The following is a 27,132-nucleotide window of genomic DNA, read 5'->3' as shown; positions in this document are numbered from 1 at the left end:
CACTAATATCTTTACAGTGATAAACTTTGGCATATTTATTTAATTCGATATTCGTATGTTTAATTTAGAGGATGAGAAATTAGATAAATTTTGGACAATTTAAAAAAAAAAACAAGGATATAAGTATCGTTAAGCTACAATTATACAAGTTATAAAAAATTGTAAAAGAATTATAGAAGTTTAGAAAATATCTAAATACAAGAGGTTCGTTTGTAAGAGATAACTCAGAAATTAAGGATATAAATCATAGGAAGAAGCACGATAATGAGAAGAGACACCTTGTGGAATTCAAAATTAGTGATATGGTGTTCGTTAAACTCCAATCTTATTATAAACAAATTCAATTGCATTACGAAGAAACCAAAAGCTTGACATGAGATACTTTGGCGCCTTTTCGAATATTCAATGTGTTGGTCCAATTACATACGAGTTATTTTATTTTTTAAGTGTTTAAGTTTAAGCTTGCTAAGATGTTCATCAAGAATCTTATATTCCACTTCCTCTGATTCCTAATAATATTGTTTCTATTTTGTAGCTAAAATATATATTGTAATATACACTTAATTTTTGGATGACAAAAAAATTATGTATGTGTACGTGGGTATTTGCATACAAGATCGGCAACAGATAATTACTTTGTTGTCTGCGAGTAACTCGTGAATATTTATTACTTGCTGATAACGATATTTTAATATTCATTTATAAATCGGATATATGTGAGTATTTTACTATTTGTACTTGTGGGTATCCGTTACTTACAAAACGTTAAAATCAAATTTTAATTTATATTTTAATAAGTTAAATTTAATTAAAATTAAAAAATAATTCATATTTTATTATGTTAAATTTAATTAACGTTCACATTAATTTATATTTTATATTTTGTTTATATTATTTTTTTTTTAAATTATAAAATATATTTTTAAAATATTTGTGGGTATTCACGAATAGTTGTGAATTTTTAAAATTAGCACATCTTTTGTAAATGGATATATGAAGGTAATGAAACGAGTAATTGGTGGATATTTTGTTGTCGGTCAGGTAGTAAGTAGATACTATCCATGTTTGACCTGACTCGTTGTCATTCCTAATTATTATTGATTTATTTTGAAAATTTATTAAAAAGTTAATTTTAAAAAAGCTATTATTATAACTATGGGAAGAACTATACATAAGAAAATTTGCTTATAAATTTGTCACCTAAAGTAGAAATTTTGCCTAGAGTGCCTTCTCGACAAATTCATGGATCACCCAACCAATGCAAGTAAAGACAACCTTCGCATATCTATCACAATGAGAAGGTTTGGGTTTATTATTTGATGCAACAATATTGATTTTATGACAAAACCTTTTATTTTAGGGTGATAGGAGGATAATAATTCTCAAGTAACACGCACACAAATGTCTCATTAGAAAAATGTCAAGTTATTGTTCTTAATTAATCATTTGATCTTCAAAAATTATAACACCCATTATTCTTCTTTTCTTTTTGATTATTCATTTCACATTTTTTTTTTGTTTTAAGAAAATGAATGAATGTGGTGATTTGCAGGAATACATATATAGATTCAAAATTCAGTTTTCACAAACCATTTTTATTTTGTGGTTTTTCATAATTTTTGTATAATAAATTATGATGACAACTTTAAAGTCCCTTCTCAAAATTAATTTATTTTTTGATTTGTTGTCCATCAAGATATCGGTTGCATAAGTGACTCTAGTGAGAATAGTTAGTAAGTCAAGCTTAATTAATTAGCTACACAAGTTGACGTGATTTTCCAATATAAAAATTAATTAGAACACATGCAATTAGACACAATTAATGTAGAATAGAACCAAAAACACTTGCATGAACCAATTAATGAAAATTTTATTGTATGTACCAAAACATTTAGTGTTCAGCATTCATTCCCTGCATTATATTTTGAAAAATAAACGTCGTGATTTTCAATATAAAAATAAATCAAGCAGTGAAACACAAACCAGCTAAGTTACAAACTGAATAGAATTTTAAAAAATGAATTTCGTTCAATAAATATTTTTTTACAGTATACAAGATATTGTTTTTGCCGTATTTTTGTGTAGATTATGTATTCTCCGATGAATCTGCATTATTTACAATAGAATCATTGAATCCATGTAAATCAGAGCCATAAATATGACCCATCTTGGTCCTTTTGGTTTCCAGGTACCGTTTGTTTTCCTCAGTTATTGGCGTCATCACAGGAACACGCCCCACCACTGCCAAACCATATCCTTTCAGACCAACGAACTTTGCAGGGTTGTTTGTCATAAGCCTCGTAGTTCTAACTCCTATATCCCTCAAAATCTGCATATTCCATCACTTACTTGTCACCACCAACGTAGAAAAATGAGTTAAATATGATTATACTCTTTCATCAATTTTTATTTCCAAACTTTAAAAAATAATAGATATAATCATGTTAACCAACTATCCTTAATATTTTTTTTATGTTAAACAATGTTTCAACGTTTGAGACTGACATTTAAGTTGAAACGTATCAAAAGAGATATATAATTTAAATAAGATTAAATATATTTTTAGTTCATGAAGTTTCGAATTAGTTTTTTTCAAAATTTTATACCAATTTAATCATTTATTTTTAGAAATACGTAGATTTAGTCATTCTTACCAAATTTTGTTAAGTTTATTTAACATTTTAAACGTATTTTATGATAATATTTACATTAACACTAAAGTAAAAATGTGTCAAACGGTGTAAACAATTCAAATACTATAATGAAATGCACTTGAAACGTCACATAAACTTAATAAAATTTGGTTAAAATGACTAAATTCACGTATTTTTAAAGATAAATGACTAAATTGATCCAAATTTTTGAAGAGAAACTAATTCAAAAAAACGTATTTAACCCATTTAAATATCAACTTAAAACATCATTTAACATTTGTGACAAAAATTATTATAATTTCATGTAAAAGTTTAAAAACTAAAAATATATTTTACTTTAAAATTGATCGAATTGTATTTTTAGTTTTACCAAATTCCAGGTAAAATATTTATGACCTAACTCTTTCTTGGTTGAAATACTGACCTGTGCACCAATCCCATATTCACGAGCATCAACAGCTAAACCAAGTTCTATGTTTGCCTGGACCGTGTCATGACCCTCATCCTGCAAATTATAGGCTTTAAGTTTGTGACCAAGTCCAATGCCTCTTCCTTCATGGCCTCGAAGATACACAACCACTCCTCTACCTGCTTCTTCTATCAACCGCATTGCCAAATCTAACTGGTTCCCACAGTCACACCGAGCTGATCCAAATATGTCACCAGTTAAACATTCTGAATGTACTCGCACCAGAACATCTTGACCATCTCCTATGTCTCCCTACGTAATTTGCAACACAACAAGTAAGGAATCATCATAAGAGATCATAATTAACAACACATAATTCAGACAACATGAGAGTTTCTTATTCAGCTTCCTTCTGACCTTTACAACAGCAACATGTTCAGTTCCATCCAACTTTGAACTGTAACAAAATGCTTGAAATAGACCCCATTTTGTAGGTAGGCGAGAAACAGAAGTTCTTTCAACCAATTTTTCTCTCTTTCTCCGATACCTTGAAGAAGACACAGATAAATCACATCACTAAGTGATGCTGATTAGCTTGTTAACTACTATTAAACTAGCAGAAGTTAGCAATATTCAGATACAATTATCAAAATCATTGATTGCTATGCTATGCACATGCACTTACCTTATCAAATCAGTTATTGAGACAATTGGCAAAGTGTGTTTCAATGCTAAGTTTCTTAAACTGGCCAAAGATGCCATAGAGCCATCGTTTTCATCAACAAGAGCCGAAAGAACAGAAACTTGAGGCAAACCAGCCAGTGCAACTAAATCCACTGAAGCTTCAGTGTGACCTGCTCTTCTAAGAACCCCACCATTTCGGTACTTAAGAGGAAACACATGACCTGGTTTTCTGAAATCTTCTGATTTGGACTCAGGAGATGACAGAGCAACCACTGTTTTCGCCCTATCAGCAGCTGATACACCAGTGGAAGTTCCACATTTCACATCCTAAGGTAAAACAACAGACTTTCATGATCTTGGTGATTGTTCTTGGAGCTTAAAATTCATGCACCAATCTGCAACTTTTTACAGTATATGATACTCACCACTGTGACAGTGAAGGTGGGAGCAGAAGAATCCTCATCTTCACTCTCTGGTGACATGAGAGGGAGGTTCAGTCTTTGAAGATCCTCCTCTTTCATGCCAACTGAAACGATCCCTGATCCGTTCTTAATCATAAAGGCAATATCCTCGGGACTAGTAAGAGATGCTGCCATTATAAGATTTCCTTCATCATCGCCGTTTTCATCATCTACCACAATCACAAACTACAAAAAACAAATAAATAAATGCACCAGTTGTTCGATTAATCCATCATTCTCAAAAACAATAATTCAAAAACACTAACTTGTGCTAAAAAATTGATTCATGATTCATATTGCTTCATTATCATGTAAATGGTTATTTGTTAAAATTGTGACATTAAGCAATTGCATAGAACTAACCTTTCCTTGGCGTAATGCATTAAGCGCATGTTCAATGGAAGAGTAGCCTTTAGAGGGACAATCTGGATCACCTTCGGCATCACTGACAAAGAAATCAGTGGTCTCGGGTGTTATTTCAGCGTCTAACGTTCTGAATGGTGCCAAAGAAGGCTCGTTAATATTTAACGCACCTAAGAGGGAACCGTTCTCATTTCTCTTCAAATTGCTATCGTCAAACACATCTTCTGTTCCACCTGCAGAAAAACCAACAGCACAACATGCTGAGTTCCACACCTTGTTCTTCCATAGGCCAAGTCTTGCACTCTGATGAGTACCGTAGGAGCGATGCAAGCTTTGGAGAATAAAAAATATTCAGACATAACTTGAATATAGAGAAGAAAACACCATTGCTACGTAGGGAAGATTAAATTTTACCTTGAGCTAGTGGTGACGTGGGAAATCAGAGGATGGGGGAATGAGGCAGAGTCCATAGGCTTGGACTTCAAATTTTATTCTCAGAAATTGAAAAAACACTCAAAACTGTGATCTTATTTCGTGTAGTAATGTGGAAGGAAAATAGAAAAAAGGGGTGAAAAAGATGAACCTCTTGTTATGGATATGTGCTTCCAAAAGGAAGCGTTATCCAATATTTGTAGCTGTACTTGACTAGGAGCCACAACCTTTTGTTTTGTAGTTGAACTTATTTGTCTAACAGTTCGTCTCCTTAAACAATGATTGCACTCAATTGGTTCAACATATTCACATCATTCTGTGGCTCTCTCATACAAAAATCTTTCGCAATACATGACAACACTGTTTGTTTTAAAAGAATAAACATACGCATAACATTAAAAAATGTAATACAAATTTATCTGTATGTTTGGAAAAATAAATGTATAATATGAAAAAACATCAGGGTCATACTTGCACACCTTCTTCATCTTCTTCCAACATTTTCACCCCATTACCTCTTCCTTGTACCATCTTTTTCACGAGTTTTTTCTTGTTGTAAGCTGAATGAAAACCTGTTCCAGTAACATATTCCAATATAACTAAATTATGAACACTAATTTTCATAATGCATCTGAACAGGGTATGCACAGCAGAAACTAGTTATGTCGTGTAAATAGAGCAGATTTTCACAACAAAACTACTTCCTTTAAAGGATGTATTTATTTTGGTTAGAAAAATTGATAGAGGTGTGAAGAATTAAAAGAAGAGGTAGGAAAGAACGCCTCCAAATGCACTATTAAATAGTGTGAGACTAAAATGGACCCAATCCAATTCATGGTTTGGGATAGTTATGTTACATAAAGCATAACAAAAGGGGGAAGGCGTTGACCAGACCAAAATGGAAAGGGCTCTCTTTTCATGGCAAAAAATTGACAATAGTCAAACAAATGAACAAAACAAATCCGAGTACGGTACCGTGTTGTCGATGGTGAATTCATGGTGACGTGGCAGACGAGTTCTGCTGCTTTGCTTTCATAAATCTCGCCGAAAATGACGGCGGAGAAAGCGACGCTTATGAGGCTCAGTTCATCTCTCTAACAGAACACCAGACACAAAACTAAACTCTGTCTCTGTTAGTTCGTCTGAGACTTTGAGGTCAAGAGTTCAGTTAAGACCCTTCTGTCACTCCCTCTGTTTCTGTTTCACGCACACACATGTTCCCGCTTCAAATTTCGATGTTGGGGGTTAGATCCCCTTGGTGAGGGTCCCCACAGTGAGTTCTTGTATTTATTCGGTTTTGGGGTATGGCGGAATCATCTACCAGTTCTGCTGTTTCCGTTGATTCCGTTTCTAGAGACAACAACAGGTTGTGGAAAGGGGCATTTGCTGTCGCTGGAATCATGGTTACCCTCGTCACCTATGGTCTCTTGCAGGTTTCCTTTTTATTTTATTTCATCGATTTACTTGCATCTCTTTTCATGTGTGTCATAACAGTACTAGGATCTCTCTCCCTCTCTCTCTTTTATTCTTTTCTTCAATCTCGTTATTGTTCTTGTTGTAGAAATTTAGATTCTGTGAGGCAGTGTGGGAAGCATCTTAAAAAAAAATCCCTTTTTCTGGGTCGAATCAAACTTAACAATAGCAACTGTCTTGCTCTTTTTAATGAGTCAAGTCTTTACCTTTAGCTGGGGCTGTAATTAACTTAGTGATGTACTCATGCTTTGGTAATTTGGAATGCCTTTGCTACTGTTATTTGGATGCAAAACATCAATGGATAATCTGTTTTCAAGGTTTAGTTTGGTAAAATTTAAATAGAAGGAAACGAAAAAGCACTAGTGTTAGAAACAAACATGATTGGGTTGCTAAGTTCTTTTGGTTGGAATGGAGTAGTCTTAGTAATTTGATGCTTGTTTAGCTATATAATTTACCTGCAAGGTGTGAACGGGTTCGTATTAGTACTGATTAGACCAAATTTCGTTCTTTTGAATAGATTAAATCAAAGTTCTCTCTGAAACCAACATCTATCAAGTGACTTATACTTTTGGTTCTTGCAGGAAAAGATCATGAGAGTACCATATGGAGCAGAAAAAGAGTATTTCAAATATTCACTGTTTCTTGTTTTCTGCAACCGCATCACAACATCCGCTGTTTCTGCTGGTTCTTTGCTGGTAAGTGTATGCCATATGCAAAAAAGTGCGGTTACTTGCATGTGTAGGTTCGACACATTTTGCAGTATTTGAATTTTGCAGACCTTTCCTGTTACTGAATTCATTCTTCAATGTTTCTTACAGGCAAGTAAAAAGGCTATGGACCCGGTAGCTCCTGTTTTTACGTATTGCCTTATCTCGGTATCAAACATACTAACCACAACTTGCCAGTATGAGGTTAGTGTCATACTTTCTGTTGGCCTATAATCTCACAAATAGCTGCTAACGTTAATGGTTGCAAATGAGTGAGTAACCTTATTATCTGGAATAATCATATTTCTTTATGCAGGCCCTCAAATATGTTAGTTTTCCTGTTCAGACCCTTGCAAAATGTGCAAAAATGATACCAGTTATGGTATGTCGAACTTTAATACTGGTCATGCATCAATATGAATTAAATCAAATGGAAAATTGCTCTTTATTACTAATGAAATAGGATGCACTGTAATGCTTTGGCAGTTGACAAATATCATATCTGTTTTCTTTATCTTCAAATTTTGGTACCTATCCAATTTGATCACAACTCATTCAAAATTTTGTCACATCTGAAAACCAATTAGTTCAAACACCTGGTCCAATCTCTCTATTTCTCACCATCTTTATCTTGCATGAGCCCCATTTCTTCGTTCTTGACTGATATCTTTTGCTATTCTTGCACCTTGAATCTTTCTATAATCCTCCTTCTGTGTATCATACAGGTCTGGGGCACCATCATCATGCAGAAGAGATATCAGGGACCTGACTATTTGCTAGCTTTTTTAATTACCCTTGGCTGCTCAGTATTTATCCTGTATCCGGTAATTATTGAATCTTTGGCCTACTTTGTTTTTTCCATTGAAGAACTGCCAATGAATAACCATATGCTACCTTATTAGCATTGTTCACTTATTCGACATTGCATTTGTGTGGTATTGTTTTTTCTTTCTGTATAAGACTGATAAGTATGCTTATAATAATTATGGCAACTGATAAATGGTTTTCGTTGACAAATGTTTTTTCATTTTTGGCTCATGTTCCATTTTGCCAGAATACACAACAAATATTACTTTCTTACTCTTTGAATGCTTGCAGCATTCTGCAATATGCTAAACTAATGCTTGTTTTTTTTATTGTAGGCAGGAACAGATGTAAGTCCTTACAATAGAGGAAGAGAAAATACAGTTTGGGGTGTTCTCTTAATGGTTGGCTATCTTGGGTATGTCACAGCACTTAATATATAATTTTGTGATTTTTTATATATTATTGTGACATGGGAAGTATGTTATTTGTCAAAATCTTCTTGGTGTTTGGGATAAATAATGAAATTACCTTGCTCACATGTTAGTTTGAATAATTTCCTGCATACAAATTTTAATGTTCAGAGTTATCATTGATCACAAAGTCAATGAGAAAAAGAAACAAAAAGCAAAATTTAAGAACAAGAATTCAAGAAGTTAAAAGAGAAAAAGGTTCAAGAAGAAGAACGACAGTAAGGTAAAGATAAAGAAGTTTAAAGGAAGAATTCAAGTAGATGATTAAAGGTTCAAGAAAAAGAATTCAAAAACAAGATTCAAGAACGAAAGATTCAACAAGAAGAATTCAAAGAAAAAGAAAATTCAAGAAGAAAAGATTCAAGAACAAGAAAAAAAAAGGAGAAAAGTTAGAAAAAAAAACAAGAATTCAAGAAGAAAATTCAAAAGAATTGAAATAATTTAAGAGAAAGAATTCAAGAAGAAGAAAAGATTCAAGAAAAGGAAATCAAAAAGAAAAATATTCAAGAAGAAAAGATGAAGAACAAGAATTCAAAAACAAGAAAAATTCAAGCATAAGAATTAAAAGAATTTAACCGGAATAGTTCAAGAAGATGATTAAAGATTCAAGAAAAAGAATTGAAAAAGAAGTTGATTCAAAAAGGAAATATTCAAGAAGAAAAGGATCCAATAAAAAAAAATCAAGAAAAAAAAATTCAAGAACAAGAATATTCAAGAAGAAAAACAAGTAAAATTCAAGAAGAAGAAGAAGCAAAATTCAAGAACAAGACGATTCAAGAAGTAAAAGAACACAAAGGAAAATTTAAGAACAAGAATTCAAGAAGTTAAAAAAGAAAAAGATTCAAGAAAAAGAACAACAGTAAGGTCAAGATCAAAAGTTCAAGAACAAATAAAAGAATTTTAGAGGAAGAATTCAAGAAGATGATTAAAGAATCAAGAAAAAGAATTCACAAACAAGATTCAAGAAGGAAAGATTCAACAAGAAGAATATTCAAGAAAAAGAAAATTCAAGAAGAAAAGATTCAAGAACAAGAAGAAACAAAACAAAAGTTTAAAAAAAAAAAAAACAAGAATTCAAGAAGAAGATTCAAAAGAAGAAGACTCAGGCAGGAGAATTAAGAAGAAAAAGATTCAAAATGATGAAGAATATTCAAGAAGTAAAAGAAGAAGAAGAAGAAGAATCAAGAAGGAGAATTTAAAAAGAAAAGAGTCATTAAATAAAGTATTCACGAAGAAGAAATTCAAGAAGAGATATACCAGAAAAAAAAAAGAACAGAGATGTGAGACTAAGAGAATATTATCAGTTTATTCTGCACAAAAGATTGGGAGAAAATCGTATCTTTGATTCAAGTTGTGTTCTTCTACTTGAAATGTGGATTTGTACTTGAAATAGAGATCTGTCAGGAGAAGATGTGGTTTTGATACTCTGTTAGCAGAAAAGACATCAACATGTCTTCACCATAGTCGTGTTGCTTTGGTTGTTGGTGCAAGTTGATATATCAGAGCTATTGCCGTTTATATATAAAAACCCGTTACACTCGCATTTTCATATTGAAATGATATTATACACAATACATTAATTTATCTACCGTAACATTTGTCTAAAAATATTACAGTATTGCTATTAATATTACTGGCGTAACACAGGTGCGACAGCGCCTCTGTATATTTTTTAAATATACGTAATATTATATTAGTAGGTGATAATATTATAATGTTATTAAGTTAATATATATATATATATATTAAAATTATATTTATTAAAAATAAAATAAAATAGATCAGAACAGATAAAAGAATAACCATTAATAAATAAAGAAGAAGAGAAGAAGCAAAGACATCTGATCTTATAAAAAATTTGTAAAAGTAACTGTTAATTTTTAAAAATTTAATAAATTATATATTTAAAGGGTAAAATCGGTATTTTGAAAAGTAGACACAAAAAAGGAAATTCCCTTTATATATTGTTATAGATTTATAGTGATATTTAAATAAATGTTACTATAACTACTAAATCTTGTAGTGTATATTTAAATACTTGCATTCTTTTTTCAACTTTCAGATTGAATCAAATTCTTTTTTTTTATGTATTAGGTTTGATGGCTTTACAAGCACATTCCAAGATAAGCTGTTTAGAGGCTATGACATGGAGATACATAATCAGATATTTTACACAACATTATGTTCTTGTATTCTTAGCCTGACAGGTTGGTTTGAAATCTTTGTTGAATCTTATACTCAGTTAAGCATTGTTGTCTGGAATGTCATATGAAGATTTGTTTGCTGAGGTTGTTGAGGACAGCTTTATGATAAATAATTTACTATTAGTCTTAGATGGTGTTTGGAACATCCATAACTTGCACATGAAGAGTTCAAGAACGAACATATTTAATACTATAATGTTTGAACCTCAAGCATTTAAAAGTGATCATTTGCATTGCATTGGTATTTCTTTCACCTTTTTGCCTTCCTTTCTCTTTTTCTGCTTTCAAGCACTTCACAGGTGACTACTAACTTCAAAATGAGTATAAACTATCTTCACACCAAATATTCTGAGTTGATCTATTCACCTTTCTCTTGACTTATTTGTTCACATGGTAGTTTTCATTTTATGATAATTTCTGGTTCAGTTTTGTTTCTATTAGAGCTTCATAATCAACAATCCATTCTCTTGATTTTTTAGGTCTTATTTTACAAGGGCATTTAATACCAGCAGTAGAATTTGTTTATCAGCATCATGATTGTTTCTTAGACATAGCATTGCTTTCAACAGTAAGTAAACTTCCTCCATTTGTTTTAGTTTTTTTAATGCATTTTCCCCTTTGGCTTCAAAAGCAAAACCAAAAATATTCCCCCAATTTTCATCCTCTTCTATTTCACTGAAAAAAAATTTAAATTGTTGGTTCCAGGTTGCAACAATTAGTCAATTCTTTATCTCGTACACAATTCGCACTTTCGGTGCTCTGACTTTTGCAACCATAATGACCACAAGACAGGTAAGTTGCATACAGAAATCTAATTTCCATTTTTCCAGAAAATCTATTTTTTCATCTTTTTTATTCTAATTATTGTAGTTGGTGAGCATTATGCTGTCATGTGTGTGGTTTTCCCATCCTCTTAGCTGGGAACAGTGGATTGGAGCTGTAAGACTCACTTTTACCTTAACATTATAATGAATTGAGTCATATTATTCCTGCACTATATGTTAGATCACACCCCTACTTGCACATATCAGGTCATTGTCTTTGGATCCCTTTATGGAAAAAGCTTTACGAGGAAACCACCTCAAAAGACAACCTCGTCATCAGCAGAATTTGTTCCAAACGGGGATTCAAATAATTTGAAGGAGAATCCCTGATGTCTGCTGTGGTGGAGTAGCTTCAGCTTTAAGTTCAGAGTTGGTCATTCAATACCATGATCGTGGATTGCTTCAGCACCAATTACAGCTAATTTTGCAGATATTGGTATCACAGTCATAACAATAGAGAAGCTCAAAGAATTTTAACCCCTCATTTTTCTGTTGGGGAGATTTATAGACTGACCATAGCCAAAAGATGTTTATAGATTGAAACATGTACAATTATTTGATCGAGCAAAGTTGCTACTTTGTTCTATTTTTCAGAAATTTGTATAGGAGAGAGTGTAGTTTGTGGTTTCCAGGACCCATTTTTTACCTAAAACCGTAATTGTCAAATTTATTATGGTCTAATCTGTAAGCATACTGTTCAGAATTATAACAGGCATTGAATATACCAACATTTTTGGTGTGGATGAAGCTGCATGAGGTATCATAGTGTCACTTTTCTGTGTATTATGTCTGCTAGAATGAAACACATTTTGTTCATTCTTAGGAAGACAACGTCTAATAAACAAGAGACAATGGCTGAAATGAATTTTTTGACAAGCTTTTAATAGGGACAACACATTTTGTTTCAAATCTGTTTTCCGGGCCAAAAGCTTGAGTCACGTGTATGATGATTTGGTTAAAAAATTGTTTTAACGTTTTTGTGAAAGTGGTGAATGAATAAAAGATTCGTATATTTGGTACAATAAAATAACATTTTTCTTGTATAAACCATTTTTGAGAATTGGTTTATAAATAAATGTCAATAAAGCATTTCCTTCCACCCTCATACCCAGGATTCCTGAGATTTGATTTAAGCATATTATATATAAAAGATGTTGAATAATAATCAAGCACACTTGATAAATATTCCTGGGAATGTGAATTCTATGAAAATATTTAGTTGAGAAGGAAAATTCCCTTTGTTTAATGTCACCAATGTGTGTTTTTTTTCAATCTTCTATCGGGAATCCTGCTCTGTATGTGTCAGTGTAAGGGTAAACATGGTTATTGCAGTTATATTTATTCTTATTATATGCTAAAGTCCAATAATTCTCAAGGTGTGCAGAAAGAAAAATTCAACTTTTATTGGTTTAACTGCGTTTATACTTCAATGTATGAATGCGAGATAGGTGCGTGAACTATGAAGGCTATAACAAGGGCTAGGGTGCCTCGATGCATGCTCTTTTCTTCTACCTCTCATTCTCAGCACTTTCAATTTCGGAACGATATACGGAATAATCTGAAGCCCAAAGATCCTATCAGTGAGAATAACAAGTTTGAAGAAACCATTGATGTTTTATGCCAGCAAAAGCGCGTCAAGGAAGCTATTGAGTTGCTCCATCGCATTGATCATCGGCCCTCTGCGCGTGTGTATTCCACCCTCATTGCCGCTTGTGTTCGCCACCGTGCTCTTGAATTGGGTAGGAGGGTCCATGCCCACACCAAAGCGTCTAACTTTGTTCTGGGGGTTTTCATTTCTAACCGTTTGCTCGACATGTATGCCAAATGTGGAAGCCTTGTCGATGCCCAGATGCTGTTTGATGAAATGGGTCATAGGGATTTGTGTTCTTGGAATACCATGATAGCTGGATATGCCAAACTTGGCCGACTCGAACAGGCAAGGAAACTGTTTGATCAAATGCCCCAAAGAGATAACTTTTCTTGGAACGCTGCAATATCAGGTTATGTTAGCCATGATCGGCCGTGGGAAGCTCTGGAGTTGTTTAGAGGAATGCAGAGGTGTGAGAGATCGAATTCAAATAAGTTTACCTTGTCCAGCGCCTTGGCCGCTTCTGCTGCCATTCCTTGCTTGCGTCTTGGGAAGGAAATTCATGGTTTCTTAATAAGAACCGAGTTGAACTTGGATGAAGTGGTTTGGAGTGCTCTGTTGGATTTGTATGGCAAATGTGGGAGTTTAGATGAAGCTAGGGGTATTTTTGACCAGATGAAGAGCAAAGATGTTGTTTCGTGGACTACCATGATTCATAGATGCTTTGAAGACGGAAGAAAAGAAGAGGGGCTTTCATTATTTAGAGACTTGACGAGGTCAGGTGTTAGACCGAATGAGTATACGTTTGCTGGAGTTTTAAATGAATGTGCCGACCATGCTGCCGAACACCTGGGAAAGGAGGTTCATGGGTACATGATGCGTGTTGGGTATGACCCGTGTTCATTTGCAGTGAGTGCCCTTGTTCATATGTACTCAAAGTGTGGGAACACTAGAGTTGCAAGAAGGGTGTTCAATCAGATGCTTCAGCCAGATTTGGTATCATGGACTTCTCTAATTGTTGGGTATGCTCAGAATGGTGAACCAGATGAAGCTCTTCATTTCTTTGAATTACTACTCCAATCAGGCACCAAGCCTGATCAAATAACCTTCGTTGGGGTTCTTTCAGCGTGTACTCATGCTGGATTAGTAGATAAAGGGTTAGAATATTTCCATTCAATAAGGGAAAAACATGGGTTGGTGCATACTGCAGATCATTATGCATGTGTTATTGATTTATTGGCACGATCTGGACGATTCAAAGAGGCAGAGAATATCATTGATAACATGCCCATAAAGCCTGATAAATTCCTTTGGGCATCCTTACTTGGAGGATGTAGAATACATGGGAACCTCGAACTGGCTAAAAGAGCAGCAAAAGCATTATATGAGATAGAGCCAGAGAATCCGGCTACGTATATCACTCTGGCTAATATTTATGCTAATGCTGGTCTATGGACGGAGGTAGCCAAAGTTAGAAAGGATATGGACAATAGGGGGATAGTGAAGAAACCAGGTAAGAGCTGGATTGAAATTAAAAGAAAAGTGCATGTGTTCTTAGTAGGAGATACATCTCACCCAAAAACAAGTCACATACATGAATTTCTAGTAGAACTCTCAAAGAAAATGAAGGAAGAAGGCTACGTTCCTGACACAAACTTTGTGCTACACGATGTGGAGGAGGAGCAGAAAGAGCAAAATCTAGTTTACCACAGTGAGAAACTTGCAGTTGCCTTTGGAATACTTTCAACTCCCCCAGGAACTCCAATCAAGGTCTTCAAAAATTTAAGAACTTGTGTAGACTGTCACACTGGCATCAAATACATATCAAAGATCGTTCAGAGAAGAATAATTGTGAGAGATTCTAATAGGTTTCATTGTTTTGAAAACGGAAGCTGCTCGTGTAAAGACTATTGGTAGTATTCCATGTCAATAGACATACCAAGCATGGAGTGAATTGCTGTCTTGAATCCATGGTTCTGAATACGCAGCCTCTGAATTAGTTGCATTGGTCAAATTCTTTTTCCTCCTTTCCCTATCATTTAATTGGTGCAGCTTCCAACCGAAGCTGTTGGTTACCCACTGCACTCAGATACCAAATGTTCAACAAAGATCGAAACAACATTATGATAAATGGGATCTTTACAGATATAATATTTATCAATGTTATGACGTATTAACACTAATAGTGGGGGGCATATGTTCAAAATTGCAGTATTGACTACTGTCATGGTTTGTTGACTTTATTTGTTGGTTCAGAGTTACAGAGAAAGTGGTGACTTAGCAAGGTGTCAAATGCGTGGCAAATTTTCAGACAATTGTGCATTTTTCGTCAATGTTTTTCAATTTTGTATGCTAATTGATGCAGTTGGTGAGCGTTATGTTGGAATGTCACATGTGTGGTTTGCCCTTTCCATTAGCTGGGAACAGTGAATCAAGCTGTATGACTCATTTTTACCTCTACTTAACATTATACTTCATATTGCACCTGCAATCTTAGAACTTGCTTTTTCTTTATCCTAACAATTCACAGCTTCAATAGAGGTAATTGGCACCTGGCGATGTTTGAAGTGAGGGTTTCAGTCCAGAGTTGGATATTCAATGTTTAAGATCATGGATAGTTACATTATATAGAATTGGTTTGACTTTAACTTAACTGCAGCTAGATTCGTGGATTTTGATATCGGACATAACAATAGAGAGAGCTTGAAAGGATTTTCGGTGGGGAAGATCATCTATAGACTGACCAGAGCCGAAAGACGTTTATATACTCATCAGCCTCTGATTATTTTTCGGTGGGGAACATCTCATCCGAGCATGACTGTTTTTGTTTATTTTGAAAAGACTATGTTTACTGAAATAAAGCTTTTTTCTTGTTCCAAATACAAATGTTTTTGAAGGTGAAGTTATTTTGTACATTTATTTTTTAATATTTTTTAATAAAGGCATATGTTCCGGCAGATTAAATTTGGAACATTTTTCGTTACTGTCTCGGAATTATTTTATATTAACATGGACATTGAACACCTTTTTTTTTTCATCATAATTACGGTATAAATCTCTCGGTAATTTCATAAATAAAATCAATGTTTTTTCCTCAATATAAAAAACAATCGGTCTAAAAGCCGCATTAACATATCCAGACAGTTGATTTTAAAGCAGATTAATTTTACACAATCAGTTTGAATTATGATTTTCTTTTCACGAATCCAAAAAAAAGAGCCCCACACTTTTCTTCTTAAGCTCTTGACATGAAATGAGCAAGATTTGCAAACGTTAATCTAAACAAAATATTTTCAATTGCCAAGGCGCAGGGACAATTCTTTCCGAGAAACAAATTTTGTACAAGACCTACAAACATTTTTGCTGACGACTATGCCTCTTGTTTATATCCTAAACTAAACTATCTTACATTGCGGAATCGCACCTTGTTTTCTCCATAACTATCGACTTTTGTCTACCTGTCCCTTACTGAACTCTTCTCTATCAGGTATTGATCTTCTCAACTAAGTCATCTAGTATATCCCTTCAGCTAATGATTATGGAAAATAGAAAATATGTGCATTCAGGGAACCACAAGTAAGATTGACAACAGTTTGCAGCAGGTAGCATAGGAACAGCTGCTGCAGCTAATGAAAGCATAGTTAAACTCGTTCAGATTTCAGACCGCAATGGAAAAACTCTGTTGGAACCCCATAACACCCTCATGACACCAAATTTTGTTTCAGCCTCTGCAAATGTGGTGCCAGAGGCTTCTGATGGATAGGGTAGCCGCATGCCTTTATCTGCTTTGAGCTCAGAAATATCCACAACGCAGGTGGCTGATTCCTCCAAACTCTTCCCATACCACTTACCATGCACCTGAAACACTTTTCCTCTGCCAATTTCATCACCTCGTACACCCATAAGCACAACATACTGACCTGCATTGCAACGACCAAATTCTGGAGAACCAATATCAACAAATCGAGCCAGAGAAGGCTCTGGTTTATTATCACCTGAAGCTATTCTCGCAGCAAGTGATACATCACCTGGACTCTCAGGTGAGTCATAGGACCCAGGTACTGGCCCCCTTTGCTTTTCTAGGACAGGATTGTCAACATCGCCGCCTGCTGCGCGAACATCCCTAGCCGTGCGAGCAAGCCTAGCTTTTCGGTTGTTCAACCTAATTCAACAAACATGAAATTCAATTACAAATCAATCCGGATAAGCCACTTGCTTAATATATTTTAGGTTTCACAACCGAGAGGCATGTAATGTTTCAATATCCAAGAATAGAATAGAGGCATACCAATTTTTAAGCTGTGAAGATGTAACCTCGGAACCCTGGAAAACATAATGCAAGAAAGTATCAGGAAATTATGTCAATCAAATATTACTCCAAAAAGTTTATTTGCATTTAACATACATGCACGCTTAGTTTTTCAGCCCATGATTGAAGTGAAACTGCATTTCGCTGCATATCAGGCTCATCTTTGAGAGCCCTCTCAATCAGCATCACCTGTTTATCATTCATTATTGTTCGCTTCCGTTTTCTCCTTTGTGAAAGCTCAATCTTTTCATCCTCTGGATTTTCCTCAACTGCAGTTCTTTTAAGACGCTCATTTGATTTTGAAAGTTCTCCAATATCCATATGATCAACAACATTCTTTCCTTTTGCAGAACTAGTATCTGAACCACTTGTTTCAACATTCTGAGCATCCTTGTCCATATCTCTTGCTCCTCCTGATCCACTTTTACCAGGTATGCCTTTATCATCCACCTGATTTTGCCTATTTAAGCCCTTACCTTGACTTGTCTCTTCAACTCTGGTATTATGTTGGTCCATGTCTGGAAATGCAGAATTCTCAGACATTCCTTCCTTGAAGTTACTACCCTTCTTATTAAGATCAGCATGTTCTTTTCCAGTTAAAGATGGTGCACCTCCCCCTGCACTCTGTGCCTCCTAGAGGAAATCAAACTTTTCTTGAGTTACTAAGTTCAGGACAAGCTACATGCTAACCTAATAATCCAATTTGAGAACAGTTTTAGGTGTATTTTGTTATTTGACAACAATTTTCAAGTTCTAAAGTAGATATAATTTTAATTACTTTGTGAACAAAAGTGTAAAAAATACAATTTGATCATTGAACATGTTGGTAAAAAAAAAAAAAAAAAAAAGACTTGCAAATACCTGATAATGTTCATTGATGTTGAATTTAGAAATCTTATCCCAAGATAATGACTCCTCAAATTTGCTATCCTGAGTTTTCCCAGAAGAATGATAAAAGGCACATTTATACACAAAACATGAAACCATACGAATAAAAGAGAAAAAGATATATTTCGGAAAAAGACATTAATGCTTCAAATTATAGGAAAAAGATTTACTTGGACTTGATTTTCCCCAAATCCAGTAGATGCAAACAGTGATTGTAATTCACCAAAAAACACTCTGCAAGCAATTCACAAATCAAAGTTGTTTGTAAAAATAACATGACATTTAATGATAATACAATTCGGGACCTTAGGAGCTAAAATAATTACAGAAAAATAAATGGCAGATATGCTTAACCAGGGAAGTGACTCGGGGATGGGGGAAAATGAAGATGAGAGAACAAAGTCAACCAAAAAATATGAAAAAAAGATACAATAGAAGTCGATTTCCAAAAACATTTATTGTGAATATTTTAAAACTAGATTTATCAAAATTTTGGTTTGATTTTTTAATGTCTGGTCTATCCCAGCATCAAATTTACAAATTGCAGACCATTTTTAATCACATGAACCATTGCAATGAAGCTGCAACAAAATCGCAATTGGACAGCAAAATGACCTCAACACCATTCTTTAAACTATTTTGTCACAGAAAACAAAAGTTAAGACTTTAATAATCTTAAAATGAATAAAAATATATACAACCTTGCAAATAAAATATATGTCAAATAATTAGAATAACTATAGAATTGCCTTTTGCATTTGGTGCAACCATATAATAATTTTACACACTAGCTCTTGCAATCTGCATCATAACAGTTGCAATGCCGCCTATCATCAGCATGATAGTTATTCTATTATTTCTTGTTTCTCCGATCTCCAAATAAATTCAGAAGATAGCAATGCAATTATTTTTCTTTTAAATACTTCTTACTGAGTAAATTTAGAAAGCGTAGAAAGAAATACCCAAAACTGACTGAAGCTAATAAATATATATAAAAATGGTAAATGCTCCAAAATCAGAAGAGAATGTCTTTTTATGCCATCTTGTGTAGATGACATGCGCTCCATTCGAAAATCAAAAAGAAAGTTCAACTCAACATAATCCTTAAAAATATTCCTATGAATAAAATCAAGAAGGTGAGGTTCCTCAATTAGCCTCACAAATCATTTTCCAGTTGTAATCAAGTGGCATAAGGAGCTACCATAATGCTCATGCATCGCACTTAACCCCACTTATATGCCAAATACATGCATAACCACTGAAACAAGGTCTTAAAATCCATCATGCTAAAGGCAAAGTACATAGTACTACAAAGAAATCTAAAAGAAGGTAAGAACCTTAAAAGTTGCACATCCTCCACATTTAAGAAGTTCGGAATCAAAGATTCTGCATGACTTAACAATGAGCCTACAAAAAGTCATTACATGTAAGAAAATAACCATAGATTGCTCATAATTCCAAAATAAATAATTGAGAATGATTCTTACGGAGGTTTTTGCTAGCAATGGCAGCTTTAGGAGCATCAGAAGCAAAAGAAAATCCAGGCAGCAAGTTAGATAGATCCATTTGCAAGCACTCCATGACCTTGAGAACAAAAAGGTTCCTCTCCTGCTCTGGGGATTAAAATTACGAGAAAAAGAAAAGGATAAATGGAATGTGGAAATACATATACCGGTAAAACAATCAAATTTGGCTCAGAAATTTTGGGAATACTGGCTAAGAACTAACCTTCGCATATGTTGGGAACAAAACAATGAAGGTTTGCAAAGAACTTGACAAACAATGATGTCCTATGATGTGCATAAGAAGCCTTAGGCATGCTGTTAGGGACTAGGTTGAATTCCAAATTTGTAGCATTTCTTACATCTAGTGTAGTATTATCTAAAATCCATCCAACTGCAGCAAATATATCATATTCAAGACTAGCATCTTCCTCCATCTCTGACAGATTAGATGAACACCAGCAGGATAAAAAATCTCCATGGGAAAGTGAAATTATTGCTGTCAGAACTTTAGTCTGGAATCACATGCAAAAGAAACAATCAAATTTCCTATGGCTGATTGTAATATATCCACTAAATCAAGTAAAACATCATAAAGCAGCGGTTACAAATGAATGATAACACAAGTGGTGGATAATATCTTGTCTCGAATTAAATTTATAGTTTTACAGACAAAATAGAACGATGTTTATGCCACCTAACACTATGTTTACAGCACATTGGATGTGTATGTAGTCAATGATACTAAAACAAGTTAACTCTAATATAAAATGGACAGACTTACAAAACAAAGTATCATGTAAGATCGAAAGTTTGAATCATCAGAGAAGATGTCAGCAAGTCGCATTGCATTAAGCTGTACAAACCCCATTGGGTGACTTCTGTCAGCAGTGAGATGCCCTGTATCTCTTCCAAAAGCTTTCTTCAACAAGTCAAAAACCTACATCATCGATAGCAAGTAATAAAGACATTGTCATGCTTTGTGGCATTGATGCATACTGCAGACCATAAAAGATTTGTACATTATTCAATAATCCATATATGTTTAGTACTCAAATCTAAATCCAGTTTATAATGAAATGACAGGATGTAGCAGAAAAAGTTGGCAACAATTTTCACTGGTTATCAGAAAAATCTCACTAAAACTGCACCCTTGTCTTGAATAGTTTGCAATACAAGCTAACAGCAGAAACCTAACCTCTAATGCAACAGATTTAGCCAAATCCAAACTTCGTGCTGAGCTGGCTACTTCATCAAGATAAGAAATGCTTTCTGCTTCACACAAACTCAGCAGCTGAGTAAAGAAAGCAGTGTGGTGTTGTTAACAATATGCATAAATTATAATGTACATTAAAAAAATCCTCTATTTGGTCCTCTAAAGTTAGATGTGTCACCTAGTTAGTACTTCAACTTTTTATGTCACCAAATTAATTCCTCAAATATTTAAATAATAACCATATTAGTCCTCAAAATATTTTATCAATCTATTTATCCCTCAAATATTTAACCATCACTAAATTAGTAGTCTTAAAAATCTACAATGTCATCATTTTTGTCCTTCAGGACTAAAGTGGTGACAAAAAGAATCTGACGACTAATTTGGTGATAAATTATCTTTTAGAAACTACTTCCGCACCAAAATCTTGTGAGGACTAAAATGGGAACAAAAAAGAATCTTTGATAGACCAATTTGTAGTCAAATAACTTTGGATGACTAATGTGATGACACACATAACTTCATAAAATCAAATTGAGGCTTTTCTCAGCATTAAAGTTAAATCCAATGAATGATAGCAAATTTTGTCATTGGACTCACAATAGATAGTATTTTAGCCTTTAGCCTAGAAATAGCAGCCATGACCCTAGATGGAAAAGATGGCTGAATGTGTAACTTCAAGATGGATCGAGCCAGAAAAAGAATGCTTCCCTTTTCACATAATTCCTGTACATAAAGCAAAAACACATGAGTTCATGCATATGTACATATAGAGCACAACAGCTCATCAATGAACCAAATCAATGCAATGACCTTAACCATCTTTGCTACTGACTGTTGAAAGTATCTAGTTTGTCAAGTGGAATTTTCAACACCTAAAACTCTTACTTCTCCCTCTATCAATATCTATCGTTAATGCCACAACACATTAACTAAGAGTTGGTAGATTAGCCAACTCTAACGCAGATTAACAAAAATTATAGAATTTTGAATTCAAAGCATTTTATGAAAGACTTCCGAAACCTAAAAGTATTCAAGATATAAGGAGAACAATAGAGTATTCTAAGAAAGCTTCTTCTCCATAGGATCTTCAATCTCTATCCAGTTTAATTAAAAAAAAAAAAAAAATAACTGGGGAAGGAAATTAAATGCGTAAAACAGTGTGATATTTGACGAGAGAAAAAAAAAAGTATGAAGAATATTCCATTAGATCTAAACGCAAATAAGCCCATACAAAAAACTACATAGAGGTAGGTCACTATTCCGTTTTAGAAACCTACCTATTATTATCAACAGCAGTGTCAGGTGTTATACCATCAAGCAAGAAAAACTCATGGCTGAACATTTATATCACCTTCAAAAAAAATTGGTTGTGATGCCTAGAGAAAGGTAAAGCTGCTCGGAAAGAGAAGATCTAACAATAATTTTTCCTGGGAAATGGAAAAAAAAAAGGAAAAAAAGTGATACAAAAAAAAAATCCTTCTTAGAACGGAAAAACCAACAACCACTAAGAAAACAAAACAAAGTGCCAAGCACCATGAAAATAGCATTATAGACTTGACAACATGTGCTAGCCAAGCACAACAATGAGTAAAAATGTCCAAAATTGACACACTGCTACACTTTTTGTTGTTTCTCAATTAAGGGGGAGAGGGTCGTTTTGAAGGAGTAAAACTGGTGACATTTTCCTTTATAGAAGAAAGGCATATTTAAATAACCTTAATTGAAGGAATTTGGCTAGATTTGTTTGCGTAGCCACCCAATTTTAATAAATTATATAACGACCTAGACAGGGGATGCAACCAGGCTCCTTGTCTCCAATCAAACTTTAGATGAATTTTGTCAAATATAAATATACATTCAGACATACATAATTACATATATATATATATATATATATATATATATATATATATATATATATACACACACATACATTCAGAGACACAGATTTCCCTTTCCATATTTATGAAGATTGTAAGATTGGAAACCTTATTCTTGAGCAGTCGCTCCTTAAACAATTTCTGTTGGCAAAGTGACTGAAGAAACTGCAGAGAAGCTTCACACTGCTGGCAGAGATAATAAACTATTTGTTCTGCAGTAAGATTTGATTCCACAGAAACATCTTCTTGATATGCTCCAAGTGTATTCTCAAGAAAACTAACAACCATGCGAACTGATCCAAAAGCTGCATCCATAAATATGTCAATCTGTCATATAATTCATGATTAGCCACAGAACCACAATGTATTCTCAGAAAATGAACAAAATAACATAGTTAATGGATGTATTTATTAGATGTAATAAAACCATTCATATGCTTTCACCTCAGACCTTAAGCTTTTGGGGAGAATTGGTTTGAAACAGGTTAAGAGAAAAAAAGATATTATTAGCTGACTGGAAAGAAATTCTAAATGCACACAACAATTGGACTGAAAGAAATGCTACCCAATTTGTATTGTGTTCGTTTTTATTTTTTAATTTTATTGAACAGAAATTTCAGATAGAAAAGTGAAATTTAAGAAAAGAGGTTTAAAATAAAGGTGACAATATCTTGTTTTTAAAAAATTCAACAAATGGACACTAACAGAAAAATGTTTCTGAATCGAGTGTCCAAGACATAGGGTGGAAATGAACTTGTACCTTGGGGTGCGCAAGCAATACATGAACAATATCTTGCCATTGTGTTGATATGAACCCTGTTAATAGATGTAAATTGCATGCTACAAGGGTTGAATGCAAAAGGGGCATATCACTGAAAGCATGGCATTCCTGCAACATGAGTTAATCTCAATATAGAAACAAGACAGGAAAGATCATACTGTAATGAACCAAACAATTTAAAACCTTTCTGTATCCACCAAGAACAATTAGCATGTAGAAAACCAAGTCAGTCAGCTGTTCCATAGTTTTCACATCGTCAAGCAAAATCTGAAATCATATTGTGATACAAAAATCAGAACCACAGCATCATTATAATTTTCAAAAAGCAATACACACACATTGAACAAAGTGTGCAAGGTCATGAAAACTCAACAATACTTATATTTCTTTGCCAAACAATGACCCCCATATTAGTATGATGAGAACTGCAAAGAAATTAATGTAATAAAAGTAAATATTCCATGCAGGAAAAAAACTCCTACCTACCTAATCCCTTAATTTTTAACAGAACGGCATTATTTAGTGTCCGACCAATGCTGTTCAAACTAAAGAGGAATTTTAATAAATATAATTCTTCAACATTCAAATAATGTGTCTTTGCCACACGAGGAAAACACAAAAAATTACATGACAAGCAAATAAGATAAATGGTAAACAGGAATTATTAATATTAACCTGCTCGAATTTAGAATTTCGGGAGGCTAAATCACACAAGGAATGCAAGAGTCGAATGCCACGTAACAAGTATCTAAACATGGCTTCATTTCTAACAGGTGACATCAACAGGGTACAGAGGTGCAACGGAAGAGATCCCGCAAGTTTTTCCATATCAATCTGTACATGTTACAAAAAATAAAAATATGATAAAACAAAATATCAAATAGCATTATGAAGCTGAGTATAAGACAACCTTCAGCGTTGATCCTTGTTCAGTAAGGTACTGAATAGTGAAATTTTCAGAGTCTCTCAATAATTTATTGAGATCCAGAGCAGTGACCCCTTGCAATTCCTTCACTGCTGATATCATGCTTATTGCCTGTTCAAGTTAATAAATAGAAGATATTCACACTCCAGCGAATGAGGAGGATACTAAGGGGTAGGAGAGTCTCATGGATCCAAGTTATAATTAAGAGTTGACCACTTGCCTGTGCAGCACTGCTCGATGATTCTTCCTTGGGAATCCTCATTCTTGAGAATCGATAAGAAGACTGAAAAAACAAGCATTGTGTCATTATCAAGATGCAACAAAACACGTAAGACACATACATAGATCAAGTAATTAATATCCAGGGGCATGACTTGTAAGCCTAAGATAATAGAACATTTTACAAGTTGGAATAGAAGTTGTCAGTTCATGTCAACAACACTAGGAAGAGCCATATGCTTCATGGCAGCCATTTCTTGCATCCAGAACATTTCATAAGAAAAAATGAATCGATGAAGTACAAGAATTTTAACTACTTTTCATTGTCGCATCATGTTTAGTCATCAAAACAGATTTAGCTTCCTATCCAGAGGGCAACACATATGCACAGAATTACAAAGTATGAAGCAATTCACCAATAAGACAAATTTAACATCACAAATTCACCTTCAAAGCTATAACGGGGTGGGGGGTTCTCCAGTATCTTGGTCCGACATCTATTACTACAATCGCTAAGTATAGCATTTATTAAAAAAAAAAAAAACTCTTTTACCTATCTAAATTTTCGTAACTTTGTTACAAATTTGGGCAAGTCACTAAGGAGAGAGTATTTATTACTCACAGCAATTACACTTTTCGGATACTGGACAAAACATGTAATTTGTCATCAAGAATGTTCATCTAGGTCATACAGCAATCTCCCCGTATGGGATATATAACTTACATAAGATCTCAAAAATGGAATCAAATAGAAAGACAGAATCGTGCATTTAATCCCTTAACCAATCTGTAGAAGACATTGATGTCATCTCAAGAATTTCCTAACCAAGCAGATTATGCGAAATGTTATTCTGCTTTAAAGAAAAAAAAAATGACACAAACAATAAAAGAAATAGATTTATAACTCTTACAGTATCTCCGAATTTGATAGCCTCAATAAAACGACAATCTAGGTCACAAAATTCTAAGCATGGGAAGATTCATAAATCCAATGATGAAAAACAGTGACCAGAGAAAATTGGTAATCACCAAAGCTTGAATATTGACCCAAACGATAAATCTGGTTTCATCAAAGTATCTGTCAGTGTTGTTTGGCACTGAGAAAAAAGGGTGGCAGCAGCTCGAGAGGATAGAAGGGTTAGTCCAATAGGGTTCGTATGATGAGAAAGTCTAGTCGAGTCTTCCAGTATATCTTTTTATATACGTAAAACGTAAGCAATTCATTTACTATTTCCCTATGCAAATATTTACCGATCAATATAACATTCTTATACTTTAAAAATATATATATATATATATATATATATATATATATATATATTCTTAAACTTTAATGGAAATTGAAAAATTCTAAATTTTGATATATTTTAATTTAAATTTTAAAAATAATGAATACATGGTAAACGATAATAAACATTTTTTTACGTGGTAAATGATACTACAAACATTTTAACTGGAATGTAAATCGAATAATTTAGTAGTAGATAGATTAAGAGAATTATATTTATTAATTTTTAAAATTACACGTGATATCAATTCTAATTTCAATTAAATCTCATATTAGAATATCACCTACTTTCAATTAAATCTCGTCTTTTGTAAACTTCTTAATAATTTAATAATATAAAAGTTTAGCTCTTTAATCAATGTTCATTATTCATAGCATATATATATATATAGTTACTGCATTATGTTTTAATTTATAACAATTAATAAAGGTGATAATCATGTTTGGTGTATGCAATTTTGTTTCAAATACCCTTAAGATATATTAGTTACCTTCTACACTCACATAAAGGTTCCCTTACCTATAAAAATCTTTAATCGAATTATTTTTTATATATTTCCTTGTATATAAAACTTTATAGGTTTAAGCATATAATTAAGAACTCATGAAAAAGTTAAGGGGTGTTATTAATACTAACCCTAACTAGTGAGGTGTAAGTTTTCGGTTGGTTTCCAAAATTATGAAGGCTAATTATGTATCACGTGAAGTACTCATTCGTGATTGTGTGTTGGATTCGGTTAAGTTTGTATATGTGATTGAAAGGTGGCTAGAAATCGCTTATATTATTGAAACTCAAGTGCAAATTTGACACCTTCGATTTGAGTGGTTGGATAGAGGGATGTTTGTTGCTTGATGATGCATATGTATGACTTCTTCTTCAGAGTTTCATATTTCTCAAGATTGCTTACGGGATTAATATCATGGAAACTTATTTTTCTCTAAATCTTTTTCAAATATGTGGACAAAAAAAAACGAACATTTACCCGAGTTTTTAATAATGCGTGTGATATTCTTTTGTCCAAATTATCTTGTCATTGTATAAAGG

General features: G+C 33.6%; 4 protein-coding genes across 8 annotated transcripts; 2 read left to right on the top strand and 2 right to left on the bottom strand.

The window, feature by feature from the left end:
* Window positions 1–2,003: 2,003 nt before the first annotated feature.
* RIBA3 (monofunctional riboflavin biosynthesis protein RIBA 3) lies at window positions 2,004–5,305 on the bottom strand. The gene is made up of 7 exons (XM_028070197.2): window positions 4,986–5,305; window positions 4,572–4,902; window positions 4,173–4,394; window positions 3,749–4,074; window positions 3,481–3,610; window positions 3,079–3,375; window positions 2,004–2,329 (listed from the first exon to the last, which is right to left on the bottom strand). Exons 1-7 carry the CDS (start codon window positions 5,039–5,041, stop codon window positions 2,087–2,089), a joined length of 1,605 nt encoding a protein of 534 aa, XP_027925998.2. The 5' UTR covers window positions 5,042–5,305; the 3' UTR covers window positions 2,004–2,086.
* A 542-nt stretch (window positions 5,306–5,847) lies between these two features.
* On the top strand, window positions 5,848–12,235 carry LOC114183258 (UDP-galactose/UDP-glucose transporter 5-like). Of its 2 annotated transcripts, none has more exons than XM_028070199.2 (11): window positions 5,848–6,425; window positions 7,058–7,171; window positions 7,295–7,387; window positions 7,500–7,565; window positions 7,909–8,007; window positions 8,326–8,405; window positions 10,555–10,667; window positions 11,144–11,232; window positions 11,370–11,456; window positions 11,535–11,603; window positions 11,696–12,235. In XM_028070199.2, the coding sequence occupies exons 1-11, from the start codon at window positions 6,423–6,425 to the stop codon at window positions 11,816–11,818; spliced, it is 936 nt and encodes a 311-aa protein (XP_027926000.1). In that variant the 5' UTR covers window positions 5,848–6,422; the 3' UTR covers window positions 11,819–12,235. The 2 variants fall into 2 exon arrangements, with proteins under 2 accessions (XP_027926000.1, XP_027925999.1); XM_028070198.2 differs by having other exon boundaries at window positions 5,849–6,436.
* A 314-nt stretch (window positions 12,236–12,549) lies between these two features.
* On the top strand, window positions 12,550–15,590 carry LOC114183840 (Pentatricopeptide repeat (PPR) superfamily protein). The gene has a single exon (XM_028070994.2). The coding sequence runs from the start codon at window positions 12,948–12,950 to the stop codon at window positions 14,991–14,993; it is 2,046 nt and encodes a 681-aa protein (XP_027926795.1). The 5' UTR covers window positions 12,550–12,947; the 3' UTR covers window positions 14,994–15,590.
* Window positions 15,591–16,355: 765 nt separating this feature from the next.
* Window positions 16,356–25,974, bottom strand: LOC114184136 (sequence-specific DNA binding transcription factor ATNDX). 4 transcript variants are annotated; one of them, XM_028071392.2, is made up of 19 exons: window positions 25,711–25,974; window positions 24,801–24,863; window positions 24,566–24,691; window positions 24,331–24,489; window positions 23,839–23,922; window positions 23,635–23,763; window positions 22,983–23,201; window positions 21,592–21,717; window positions 20,974–21,069; window positions 20,560–20,715; window positions 20,002–20,290; window positions 19,761–19,886; window positions 19,611–19,680; window positions 18,444–18,507; window positions 18,247–18,315; window positions 17,482–18,018; window positions 17,365–17,399; window positions 17,105–17,238; window positions 16,356–16,996 (listed from the first exon to the last, which is right to left on the bottom strand). In XM_028071392.2, exons 2-19 carry the CDS (start codon window positions 24,840–24,842, stop codon window positions 16,728–16,730), a joined length of 2,730 nt encoding a protein of 909 aa, XP_027927193.2. In that variant the 5' UTR covers window positions 24,843–24,863; window positions 25,711–25,974; the 3' UTR covers window positions 16,356–16,727. The 4 variants fall into 4 exon arrangements, with proteins under 4 accessions (XP_027927193.2, XP_027927191.2, XP_027927192.2 ...); XM_028071390.2 differs by having other exon boundaries at window positions 16,356–17,238; XM_028071391.2 differs by having other exon boundaries at window positions 16,356–17,238; window positions 25,829–25,973.
* Window positions 25,975–27,132: the final 1,158 nt, after the last annotated feature.

Source organism: Vigna unguiculata, chromosome 5 (genome assembly GCF_037176805.1).
Source record: "Vigna unguiculata cultivar grain cowpea cultivar isolate G323 ecotype 2 chromosome 5, ASM3717680v1, whole genome shotgun sequence".
Taxonomy (NCBI): Eukaryota; Viridiplantae; Streptophyta; class Magnoliopsida; order Fabales; family Fabaceae; genus Vigna; species Vigna unguiculata.
Note: the sequence above shows the minus strand (reverse complement) of the source record. Positions and strands in the feature narration are given on the sequence as shown.

What these genes read in the sequence shown, in the direction of transcription:
- LOC114183840 (XM_028070994.2), top strand. Translation starts at nt 12,948, where the DNA reads ATGAAGGCTATAACAAGGGCTAGGGTGCCTCGATGCATGCTCTTTTCT.
- RIBA3 (XM_028070197.2), bottom strand. Translation starts at nt 5,041, where the DNA reads ATGGACTCTGCCTCATTCCCCCATCCTCTGATTTCCCACGTCACCACT. An exon ending in CACGTCACCACTAGCTCAAG is followed by an intron (nt 4,903 to 4,985) that starts GTAAAATTTAAT and finishes TATTCTCCAAAG; the next exon opens with CTTGCATCGCTCCTACGGTA. An exon ending in TCAATAACTGATTTGATAAG is followed by an intron (nt 3,611 to 3,748) that starts GTAAGTGCATGT and finishes GTCTTCTTCAAG; the next exon opens with GTATCGGAGAAAGAGAGAAA.
- LOC114184136 (XM_028071390.2), bottom strand. Translation starts at nt 24,842, where the DNA reads ATGAGGATTCCCAAGGAAGAATCATCGAGCAGTGCTGCACAG. An exon ending in CATCGAGCAGTGCTGCACAG is followed by an intron (nt 24,692 to 24,800) that starts GCAAGTGGTCAA and finishes TAACTTGAACAG; the next exon opens with GCAATAAGCATGATATCAGC. An exon ending in AACAAGGATCAACGCTGAAG is followed by an intron (nt 24,490 to 24,565) that starts GTTGTCTTATAC and finishes TAACATGTACAG; the next exon opens with ATTGATATGGAAAAACTTGC.
- LOC114183258 (XM_028070198.2), top strand. Translation starts at nt 6,308, where the DNA reads ATGGCGGAATCATCTACCAGTTCTGCTGTTTCCGTTGATTCCGTTTCT. An exon ending in ACATAGCATTGCTTTCAACA is followed by an intron (nt 11,233 to 11,369) that starts GTAAGTAAACTT and finishes TGTTGGTTCCAG; the next exon opens with GTTGCAACAATTAGTCAATT. An exon ending in CCATAATGACCACAAGACAG is followed by an intron (nt 11,457 to 11,534) that starts GTAAGTTGCATA and finishes TAATTATTGTAG; the next exon opens with TTGGTGAGCATTATGCTGTC.